The sequence below is a fragment of the Melampsora larici-populina genome (assembly GCF_000204055.1).
Source record: "Melampsora larici-populina 98AG31 unplaced genomic scaffold MELLAscaffold_155, whole genome shotgun sequence".
NCBI lineage: Eukaryota > Fungi > Basidiomycota > Pucciniomycetes > Pucciniales > Melampsoraceae > Melampsora > Melampsora laricis-populina.
In genome coordinates, this window is record NW_006768918.1 from 27,837 (window position 1) to 38,764 (window position 10,928).

A 10,928-nucleotide genomic window follows, 5' to 3' on the forward strand; every position below is an offset into this window, starting at 1 on the left:
TGCTTCCTGTATAAAAATTAACCGCAGACCTCACCTATAGCTCAGTCGCAATGGTCGAATTGATAACTAACCAATATATTTGGATACTGGTGCGGACGACAATTCTACTGGAGGAGAATACAACAGCCCGTCTCGCTTCTTCCGCAGCTCCAATTGCTATAAATATTGATCTTGATGCCTATCGCCGAATGATATTACCGCCCTACTAATCAGGGCATTACCATTATCATATGATTTGTAGCGCGATGGCAACACACGTTAATGAGTTCAACATATTTTATATAGTGGCATGACGTGATCTTAGTGGCATTAATTCGTTGTCTATACTCACACTATCCCTACCGGGTATATATTGGCCTCATGTCCATTGTATCAAACTTTGTGTAACTTTTGTTAGGCATTACGTGAACCTACTCACATCTCGTGATAATCAATCGCGTCAAGCTCATTCCTCATTGTTAGCATTACAATTAATTATGTTTGCCATAACTTTCCAAAAATACTCCATATCGTGTATGTCTTATAACCATCTCGGCCCAATTTTTCACTTATTCTTCATAAAAAACCGATTCCCCCCACCGACATCTTTGTAATAAAACACCACCTCCTCGCCACAAATTGCCCTCCGAATTGGCCCAAGCATGTCCTCAAGCTACAATATTCCGTTATACTCTCTTCTCCCTGGCGAGTCCCACAATCAGCAGGCCTTGACATTCGCAGGTCAGTTTTGTATTGAAGCTTCAGTAAGTCATTTCATGTTCAATACAACTGTTCCTCACTAACATTACGTCGAGCAAATTGACATAGGTCGACGCGCGACGGACAGATATCGCCAATAGGAGATACTTCGCCGCGACAATTGAACATAAAGATCCTGGATTTCTCCCGAAATCAATTCTCATCAGTGATGATTTATTCAAACACATTCTTCACCCTGGAATCACATACGAGATTTATGGTCATATAATCAACCACCTCCACCGGTACCCGCCTATGATGTTTGTCGACTATCAAACATCAGCCCCCGAGCCCACGGACCGGATGCCGAAATCTACGTGCAGCAAGGCAGTGACAGTCAGCGGTACCGGCCACGTTATGCACCGTTTTGACCGTGAGGCCTTTCATGACGTTATGGTCATCGTCAAGCACCGGGACTACGATCACGGGGTGAGTCCTTTACCTGAGCATCTTGAGTCAATTCTGACTATCGTATAGGCTTTAGAATGGGTTGAATTCTACGCCGAATACATATGTGGAAAAAAGTATAACGATAATTTTGACCCAACGCCATTGCAAGTCGGCGCTAATATCCAGTTCAAAGGCCATATTAAGGGCTTTTATGAGTCCCGCAATACGTGGATAATTCGAGTAAGTCCGTTGCTTGTTATAGATAGTTCTATCCTAATCGCTGCTGTTAGGCCGTGTCTTTCAGTGCTCTCCCCTCAGTGGATTCTTTCTCAGAAAGCACCCCGCCGCGTTGAGCTGTATTGAGCAACGTTAGTACATTGATCCACCTCATCAAATATGTTAGTACCATGATTAATGACGATAGTTTTATCCTTTAGCGAGGCCTTTCTAACTTCCATAGCCGTTAATTGTCGTATGTGCTGTCAATATAACTCTATGAGCAAGTTGACATACTGCAAGCAGCACTTCAATTTGACAGTTGAAATGTAGCTGAGCCATGTCCGTTTTTGATGTGCGACAATCTTACAATCTGTGCAATGCCCATTCTCAATTTTGGTTCTCTGTTAAAGCTTGTGCCAATCTGAATGTCAATGCTCTCAATCAGTAAAACGATTCCTCGGTTTGGATGAGATAACGACTTGGTGCCTCGTGAATGAGCGGAAAGCAGCAAATTGCTGCATGAGTACTATCGAGCATTGCCAATCAATGAAGGCATTCAGACAGAGCTTAAACCAATACAAACATCTCCCCTAGACATTGGCCAGGTGCGAGCTTTGATCAGTGTTTACTTAAGTGGGGGTCAGTCACAACCTTTGCACGTAAACCCGGACAGCCGGGAGAAGGCGCTTCCGCTTCCAATAGCGAGAAAAAGTGGACAGTTTTATGAATTCCGTCTTCTATACACAATATCTACAATGTTGCTGAATTTGAGAAGTCAGAACACGCTCCAATAGCAGCAAAAATGAAGCACAGTAACATTTAATCCCGAGATCGTTTCAACGTGTGTTCTACCCTTAGTCCGTTTGCCGTATCACCAAACAAATTATTCAGAGCGTGGCCTACACTACCATCTGCACCCTCATAAGAAAGGATCATGTCGTCGTAATAGGTCTCTTCGTTTGGACGAATAAATTCAGATCTATTCCAGCTTGAAATAGGTGTTCGTTGTATCGGTACGGGCACCTGCGGGGTAATCACATCATCGGCTTCTCGAACCACAGTGATAGAAACAATCTGCCGGACGCGCATCAGTATCAGTGCTGAGATTGTATACATCAATGCTTACCTCTGATTCCCACATTTCATCAATATCGTCATAGTCCTTGATCATGCCATGTAGAATAACCTCCGCTCCATTCTGAGCCTTCTTTACCTCGCCGGCCTCGTTCAGGTCTTCTGTAACGTAATGTCGAGTGGACCAGACTACGGGACTGGAAGACTATCGCAAAGAGTTAGCATAGCGCGACCCGAATATATATGCTGACTCACAATTGGATCACAATCTACCGACTTGACTGTCAAAACCATCCGGGGCTTGCCTGAACCATTGTCACCAAAACAGTGCCTATGCGTGATGTAGCCGTGAGTCACTATCGATACCTTGTCAATCATCTTGTATAGGGTCTCCACTTTTGGACCCGTGGCTGGTCCGAGATCAATAACGTGTTTTGGATCGAAATGCAGATGGTCTATTAAAGGAGTATTTGAAGCAATAAGCTTGCTGGTCACCGCGTATATATTGCCGGCCTTTAAACATTTGTCCAAAGATCCCTTCGTCGTCAACAAAATCGCATTAGCGAAAGATCCTACTTCCGAGAGTCCTGTTGTCGCAATCCCACCGCGTACGGACACCATACCGCGGTCGCGGGCGTTCGAGGAAGTGGACTAATAGGGGACGTCAGTACCTTAACATTGCTGTGACAAAGAATGGGACTAACCTCAACACCTACGAGACCTACGTACTGGACATAAGTTGAATGTCGCAGGGAAAGCAAACTGGGCAGCATCATAGCTTTAATGTTCTATGTTATTAGGTGATTTACAGTACTCGGGGTCAATACTATTTTTTACTTGTCGGTGTTTGGTAATTGCGCTCATTAATGGATCCTGTGGTCATACTTATAGCACACTCTTCCTTTCACCACCACAGAGTGTCAAACTGATGGCCGGTAAGTTTCAAGACTATCATTCTGACCATCCTCCGGGCTAGTGCACTGTGTGTCCAGGACAGGCCAGCCCAACGTTGAGTCACACCAGGCACGGATTGATATTTCAACGGCGATACATGGCAGCGGCTAGTTCGGAACCGGTTCAGCTATTGCCCGTTGGCTGGTCAAACTGTTGAGAACTACGTTCCCCGTGAGCTTCATCGGCTTGGCCCAGTGCGAAATTTTCGAAGGAAAGCATCCGCTCGCGTTGGTATCGTCAACCGGTCCGGCACTATGGTGCATACGACTTTAAAGGGATTTAATCGCGATACCGGGAAGCATCCTTCCAACGACATAAGGCTATTATTTAGATAAACAATGTCTGATCACACTCCTAGAGACGATTCATTGACTTCAACCTATCATGGCCCCGAGACCCTAAGCATACGATTTAACGGACCAATCCTCCTCGGAACCATCGTGAGTGAAATCGCAGTGCTTTCTAGTCCTAGACTGATGCACCTTTTCAGAGATCGCATTCCAGTACCACACACGAGCTATACAACATTGGAATTTATCCTCACGGTAATAGACGCTTAGTAACCGGTTTTGAACTTCGTGTTGAAAACGATTTGGCATTGGATTACCAATCCGCTATGGTACCCGGGGTCTACCACTGTGATGGAATCATCGTTCGCTCCGCGGACAGCCAACGCAACCACATCAGTACCAACCTATCCGGATTGAGCGCCATGGATGACGTGAGGCCACGATCATTGGAATGGGACCATTTGACTGGTATAAATGCGACAGGTCGCGTGATATCAGACAATGCTATCCCGAATCCGTATGGCACAGACGCGTGGCGAATGTTGTTGTTACAGCACTGCGAATGGGATGCATCGGTATGTGAACAACTTATGTACAATTTTTATTACTAATGTTTGTAATGTAGGCTCTCGTTCATACACAGTTCGAAGCCCAATATTTATACCAAGTTCATACCTCGACTCTTTGCGGATCAGGCCATTTACGTGGTACATTAATCCATTTACGTGGTAGGTACTTAGCGAGGGGAATTCCACAGGGACGTGGCTGATCAAGGTTATGGGAATGGACTAAGATTTGCAATTTGGTGCGAGCTGTTCTGTGTCAGTTGCCCATGCATGATGATCGGCATGGTCTTGCATGACGTGCATGAAAGAAACATTAGTCAGCAACATACTACTTATACAAGGCCGATGAAACTTCAGAACCTAATTATACCAAGCTCACCTCTGTACTCATTCCACGATGAAATTCTTGTAAACGATGTTTGGTGTATGTGACCTGAGGCCTATTGCAGCTGAGCACACTTTGAGTTTAGAGGCATCCGTACAACGTGATAATGCAACATATAATTGGCCGTGTGAAAAGACTGGGTCTGGTAGCAGGACTAAAATGTTCTCAAGACTTTGACCTTGAGCCTTATTGATAGTAATGCAAAATGCTACGGCCACCGCAAATTGATAGCGATAGAACGGGACTGGAAATACATCGTCACCTTTGTGTAATAGTTTGATTCGAGGTAACATGAGCATTTCTCCAGCATGATCTCCAGAGGTGATTCGACATCGGAGGACCCCTTTCCCACACTGAGTGACGATCATTCGGGTGCCATTGCATAAACCTTGAGCAAGATTCAAATTGCGGAGCAGAATGATAGGAATGCCAGCCTTCAGCGTCAAAGTATGTGCTGGGAAAGACGCCAAGTCGTAAGAGTTCAGTATGTCTGAAGTAACATGTTCCCCGTAGGATTCTTCCATTTCATCCAAGGATACATATTGATGTTCTTCCCCTTCGATCTTATCCACGATCTGATTGTTTACCAATCTAACATTCTTGTTTAAAGGAGTAAGAACAGCCCGTTCAGAATAATAGTTTCCTAATCGTAGCCAATTCGACTCGCTTATCAGAGCAGGGACATTGGCGAAGTGAGCTTCAATCATAGGAAGGCTGTACCGTTCGTCGGGAGAAACGTCCATGACATTGCATCTAATAACGTCGATAAGCTCTTGATCGTCGACTTGTAGTTCGCCATTACCTAATTTTAAAAGCCATTCTCCATACGCAGCGTTACCATTTCGCGTATTGTCATCTTGTCCTGGGATGTGTCGCAAACGCATGTTGGTTTTCAAATAGAATTTTTCGATAGAGGGCCAGAATTCGGAGCGTTTGAGCGAGGCGTTGGCTTGCTGCTCCATGTTAGAATGCCGTATGACAGGCAACGTTTGCCTGAAATTCCCCGAGAAAAGCACTAAGACTCCGCCAAATGCCTCGGTACTACCCCTGATATCTTTCAAGCTTCAATCGACACATGAAATTACCGTCTTGTTTTGCATCGCAATTTCATCCCAGACCAAAAAGCGCAACGCCTTTAGCCTGCGGCCCAGGATCGTGTCGTGTCCAAAATGACACATTGATGTAGAGGTAGGATTAAGCGGTACTTTGAATGCGCTATGGGCCGTCTGTCCACCCAGCAGCAGAATTGCTGCAGTTCCTGATGAAGCGACCGCCATCGCCTCAACATCGTTAGCTCGAGCAAAATGCAAACATAAATTGATTGTAAACGTTTTACCGGTGCCTCCTGGTCCATCGAGATATAGTAGACCACCGCGACGATCGGCAATATAATCTCGAATGGTGGTATACAAGGCTTGTTGCTCTGCATTAATTTTTGTTTTGGCATATGTCACATAGCGTTCGCTAGCTTCTGGGCTGGTGTCTACACCGGGGGCAAAAACGAACTCAGGACCAAGAGGGTTAAGCAAAGTCATGTCAGGCAAAGGGAGGCCACAATCTTCCAAAGTCATGTCCATCTCTCGGAGGCAATTGCCTAGGCGATATAATCCTAGATTTAAAACCAATTCGGCATCCACTTGTAAATCGGGGTGGACTCGCAGGATAGCTCGCTCACAGTCGTCTGAAAGATTGTGTTTATGGGCTGTCCACAATGTTAAAGGGTCTGCTGGGGGTGAATGTTTCAAGATTAATGCAAAGAAGGCTCGAAGTTGTCCCCCTGTTTGCCATCCAGCGGCCTCAGACATTGACGCGGTATAGTGTTCGTCGCCAAGCAATAGCCCGAGTCGGTGCGCCGCCTCCCTGAAGGTTGCGCAAAGGTGACCATCGACAGTCTTGATCTCAGAAAAACCCTGAGGACCCTTCAGATTCGATAGTAGAATGCGCAAGTAGTACCTCTCACCGTGTGAAACGGAAGCGAAATAAAGGCGACCAATTGCGCCACTCTCGTTGATACGATCAGCCCAATCATGGGTAACCTCATTCCAGGTAAAATGGCGAGGCATATCGACGTAATACAAGGACCGGACGGCAATTTGACTTTGTTCAGTGATATAGTCGCGTTTTGCCAACTCAAAAAATTGTGTGAGGGTAGTCTTTGCGGCTCGTCCGGTCTCGACATCCTCGACAAGTTGGGCCTCGTCATCGTACGTGACTTCCTGCGCATCCTCAAGATGCAGGGCTAAGCGAGTGACAGATGGAGAATTTCCTACTATTGAATGACCGAATAACCGGCCGCAGGCTATGAAAACGTATTAGCACACTTAATCAAATTCAAAGAGGCAATACCACTAACCCTCCGGAGCACTGATATATCTCCCATCAATCATGCGCTTAACTTCGTCCTTTGACACGAATGTCATAGCTGAACGTGCGTGGCCTTTGGAGATGTATTTATAGAGGTATTTGATTGCCTTTATACTGACCGGGATCTCGACATTCAAATGGCATCGATAACGCAGTAACAAATAAGGACTATATGGGACGACATCTCGTGTAGAGACAGAACGGCCTTTGACAACGGCAGTACGTCCCGAGGCGGGCCTTCGATAGAGGGGGTAAGAGTTTTCTGAGATGGTGGTGAATTCTTGGTGCTGTCTTGGGTAGTCCAATTTGCATCGATCGACTCTCCAACAAGCTCTGTCCTTGGAACACGGACCGTGAATCATGAACTTGCTGACAAGGTCATGCAATTGGGGGCTGTCTTTCGGGTCGGGCAAGTCTGCAGAGACTTGTAGATCGATCTTGTCGGTTGTGCGACAGAGGTCCTCCTGACGCATAATGAGCAACAGATGAATATGAGGCAGGCTGCGCTTCTGGTGTTCAATCGAGTAGACGTAAGAAAGGCATTGACCGAGACACCGGCGTTTGGTGACGTCGTCGATAAGTGCCATGGCCTTCAGGTGAAATACTCGTGTCACTATGTCTGGCCTGTCCTGAGCACTCTGACCATGCTGTAAATTGCGCTGGATTTCAGGCCAATCCGAATTCGTAGTCATCGTTATGAAATATGCAGGCATACCGAACTCCCTGACTAATGCCATTGAGTCGTGATACTGCTCTGACATATAACGGGGTCCGCCGACGAATGACGATGGTAGAATCACTGATCGCGACGGTGCAAGATCGTTTCGACCGAGTGCCTCAACAACTCCATGATATATAGCAGCTCGCAGTCGCCTTTGATTGTTCCGAACGTATTCTAAGCGCCAATGTTCTGTGCAGACGTAGAGGTCGACGGCAAATTCCTGAAGGAGCCTACCACCGGCGAGAACGGCTGAGAATTGGTTCAGGCGAGGAAATAAGATATACGCAAACCACGCCATTTGACTAATTTTGACTACAATGAGATCATTTCAGCGGCAAGAATGTGACACGGAGCGAACCAAGCTCACCGTTGGTATCAGGCATTCGATAATGCTCATCATATCCTTGTTGACCTTTTGGAAAAAATACAACATACCTCAATGCGAGATAGGAAGTGTGAAGGTCGGATACGCGTTCAAAGGCGCCTTGCTTTTTGTATAGTATAATATCCCGGGCATTGTCACCCACCAAGCCCTCGCCCTCGACGATCATGGCGACTTCGTCTGTAGTAGGCAAGTTGTAACGTCAAGCGTCGCGGTTGGTGATCGGCATAGTCTTAAGTTTCAAGGCAATGCTGTCGTTCATGGCGAGTACTTCCCCTGCGCGTTTGAACATACGTGCAAATGGATTGATCTTGTAGAAATAGTCCTGGAATTGTTGCAGAATGTCTAGATCTAATTCCTGATTATTTGCTACGTTTCGCCGATGTTGGGCCTCGGCGCGATCTCCTCCCCCAATGACATAGATTTGGGCATGGCCTGCTTCGTGGCCCTCGCGTGGTTGTAAGCCGTCGATGTTGTGAACCAACGCGCCATTGATTCTGAAAACACGCATCCCCCTTTGTCCGTTAACGGACTTATCGATGTGTGCACCTAGCGACGTGAACGAAAGTGCGTTGTTGTAGGACTGGATGTTATCCCTGTATTTGGCGGACCCTATTCCAGTATCAGTATAAAATCAAATACTGAGATTTGAATGGTAGAATACCTTCATCGTTGCTCGTCATTAAGGTCCTTACAAACTCCGGCACAACGTGGTCACCAAGAAAGTCTACTGGTGGTTTGATTTTACCACCGCTGCAGCACATATTGTATTCATAGGGTCCGGTGACCTTCGCGCTCGAGGGTCTTTCGGCAATCCAGTGCAAAGCGCCGCATCTCTGACAAGGATCGTCGAGAGGACCCAAATCGTGCGGCATCTCGTTTCGTAATCGTCGCAGAATGCTGATTTCTGTGTTGTGCTGGGGATTAGTAACAGCAAAACCGGCGTTCGCTCGCTTCGCTGCACGAGGACGGGTGACAATGGGATAATTCATCGGCGACTCGTCTAGTAGTTTTATGGAGCTGAACGATGAGAGAAGTGATCTAGAGGCAAGTAACGGCTACAAACAAAAACTCAACTATTGAAATACTACCCGCTGAGAGTTCGGGCGTTGTATACATGACTCGGTGTTGTTCATATGGCTGATCACAATTATTACAACGCGTAGTGGTCAATATGACACAGTGTAATAATGCGCTCAAAGCGACTTAGCACATGCCGTTTGTAGGGTTGAGCAATGCCTAACGGCAGATGACCGAATAGGTGTTGAGCAGGAGTTTAATTCAGATCAGTGCGAAATCGTGCGTTATTGACATTATTGACAGAAGCTATATAACACTAAAAACACTAAGCACAAGTTAGAGGCCAAAAGCTATGTTACAACGTGCGGATAACAAGCACCAGGAAAGACAATTGGAAAGCGGTTGATCTATTCAATACGAGCTTTTTTTCCGCGTGCTCGGGAGTTGACTTCAGGAGTGGGAGATGACGCGGTCAATGGCTCCTCAGGAGCGACTTGAAGGGGATCGATGCCAGAGTTAGATGTGGAAGCGGCTGGAGAGGATTGGGTCGGTGTTGGGGAGCTGTTACCAACCGCGGCAGAGTACCTATGGGATTAAAGTCAACTCAACACCGACATAGACATTGAGTATCAGACATTGAACGTACCTGGGTAAACGTACCCGCCCAGCAGCAGTGGTTTGCGAAACCGCAGTACTCGCACCAGCCGTAGGAATGTTGACTGATTCGTGGCCAGTGGCGACAGACACAGCATAGACCTAGCGAAGAACGATTCAGGAACTGTGTAGAATCAAGAATCAAAAGACTTACGTCGACTTGCCACATGTGGCGTTGAGTATCTTTTCCGGTAATATAACCAAACAGCGTGACTTCGCGACCGCGCTGGAAGAGGTTTTGGGCCTTGGTGAGATTGCGTACCGGGCGACACCAGTATTCAATGTTGAATTCGACATTTGCACCGACCTGCGACAGTGTGTCAGCGCTGTCATGATGAATTAAATAGGGCGAACTTACGACGGGGTTATAGTCTGTGTGGCGTACAATGCAGACTGTGGTCGGCCGGCCATCGTGATTAGCCTCTTGTACCACACGTTTACTGACAATAACTCCGATTGCAGAAATTGCTGTGTTATTGATGATGACACCGGGAAAGGTTTCGGCATTGCCGAGATGAACAACGTGACTGTGTTCATGAATCGCGCTAGTTGGCGTAGGATCGTTCGGGGCGAAAAATTTCGCTTTAGCGAAGTACATGTCGCCTACATTTACTACAACGCCAGAGCCAGTGTATGCCGTGAGCTGAACGGGGTGTTCGAAAGGTTCGTTTCCTTCGATACCACTGCAACCAATACCGCTGTTAGCTACGCGATATCCAACGTTAGCGGTAAGAGTACTGGCAACCTAAAATATGTAAAAGAAAGATGTGAGATTGCGAGACGGGTATTGGTATGATTTAGTACAAAAAAAAACCGTACCACACCGGAAATTTCCCAGCAGGAGGAGACGTAAGCTGGATGAGAAACCCGACGATTGGTGGAAGATGCGGAGGACATAACGGTTGAGTAAGATAACAAGCGTAGACTGGTTGAGATATTTATTCGTATGGTAACAAAATAGCAGAGCGGGGAAGGATTAGATTATGCGACAAAGGTGATCAGAAGAAGTAAGAATAAAGTTGAGCTTTGGACAGATGGTGAGTGGATAAGAAAAGTAATGGACTATGTTGGGGGAAGATCACAAAAAGACATAGTCCTCTTATAGAGTTTGGAATGACCCATGTTAGAATTCAGACTGTAGTACAAAGGGAAGCGAAAGTTGTCCAGGCAG

The 10,928-nt window shown here is 46.4% G+C and overlaps 5 protein-coding genes across 5 annotated transcripts; 2 read left to right on the forward strand and 3 right to left on the reverse strand.

Annotated features, from left to right (window-relative positions):
* Positions 1 to 641: 641 nt before the first annotated feature.
* Positions 642 to 1,501, forward strand: MELLADRAFT_114392 (uncharacterized protein; the record flags this gene model as incomplete). Its single annotated transcript, XM_007419294.1, has 4 exons — positions 642 to 743; positions 808 to 1,167; positions 1,216 to 1,368; positions 1,433 to 1,501. 4 exons carry the CDS (start codon positions 642 to 644, stop codon positions 1,499 to 1,501), a joined length of 684 nt encoding a protein of 227 aa, XP_007419356.1.
* A 665-nt stretch (positions 1,502 to 2,166) lies between these two features.
* MELLADRAFT_85606 (uncharacterized protein) lies at positions 2,167 to 3,197 on the reverse strand (the record flags this gene model as incomplete). Its single annotated transcript, XM_007419298.1, has 4 exons — positions 2,167 to 2,421; positions 2,474 to 2,626; positions 2,677 to 3,072; positions 3,126 to 3,197. The coding sequence occupies 4 exons, from the start codon at positions 3,195 to 3,197 to the stop codon at positions 2,167 to 2,169; spliced, it is 876 nt and encodes a 291-aa protein (XP_007419360.1).
* Positions 3,198 to 3,713: 516 nt separating this feature from the next.
* Positions 3,714 to 4,434, forward strand: MELLADRAFT_114394 (uncharacterized protein; the record flags this gene model as incomplete). Its single annotated transcript, XM_007419295.1, has 3 exons — positions 3,714 to 3,815; positions 3,866 to 4,240; positions 4,291 to 4,434. The coding sequence occupies 3 exons, from the start codon at positions 3,714 to 3,716 to the stop codon at positions 4,432 to 4,434; spliced, it is 621 nt and encodes a 206-aa protein (XP_007419357.1).
* A 3,590-nt stretch (positions 4,435 to 8,024) lies between these two features.
* Positions 8,025 to 8,958, reverse strand: MELLADRAFT_70042 (uncharacterized protein; the record flags this gene model as incomplete). Its single annotated transcript, XM_007419297.1, has 3 exons — positions 8,025 to 8,263; positions 8,378 to 8,695; positions 8,748 to 8,958. 3 exons carry the CDS (start codon positions 8,956 to 8,958, stop codon positions 8,025 to 8,027), a joined length of 768 nt encoding a protein of 255 aa, XP_007419359.1.
* A 552-nt stretch (positions 8,959 to 9,510) lies between these two features.
* Positions 9,511 to 10,654, reverse strand: MELLADRAFT_85607 (uncharacterized protein; the record flags this gene model as incomplete). The annotated part of the gene is made up of 5 exons (XM_007419296.1): positions 9,511 to 9,688; positions 9,750 to 9,859; positions 9,912 to 10,064; positions 10,116 to 10,502; positions 10,577 to 10,654. The coding sequence occupies 5 exons, from the start codon at positions 10,652 to 10,654 to the stop codon at positions 9,511 to 9,513; spliced, it is 906 nt and encodes a 301-aa protein (XP_007419358.1).
* Between the last annotated feature and the right edge of the window lie 274 nt (positions 10,655 to 10,928).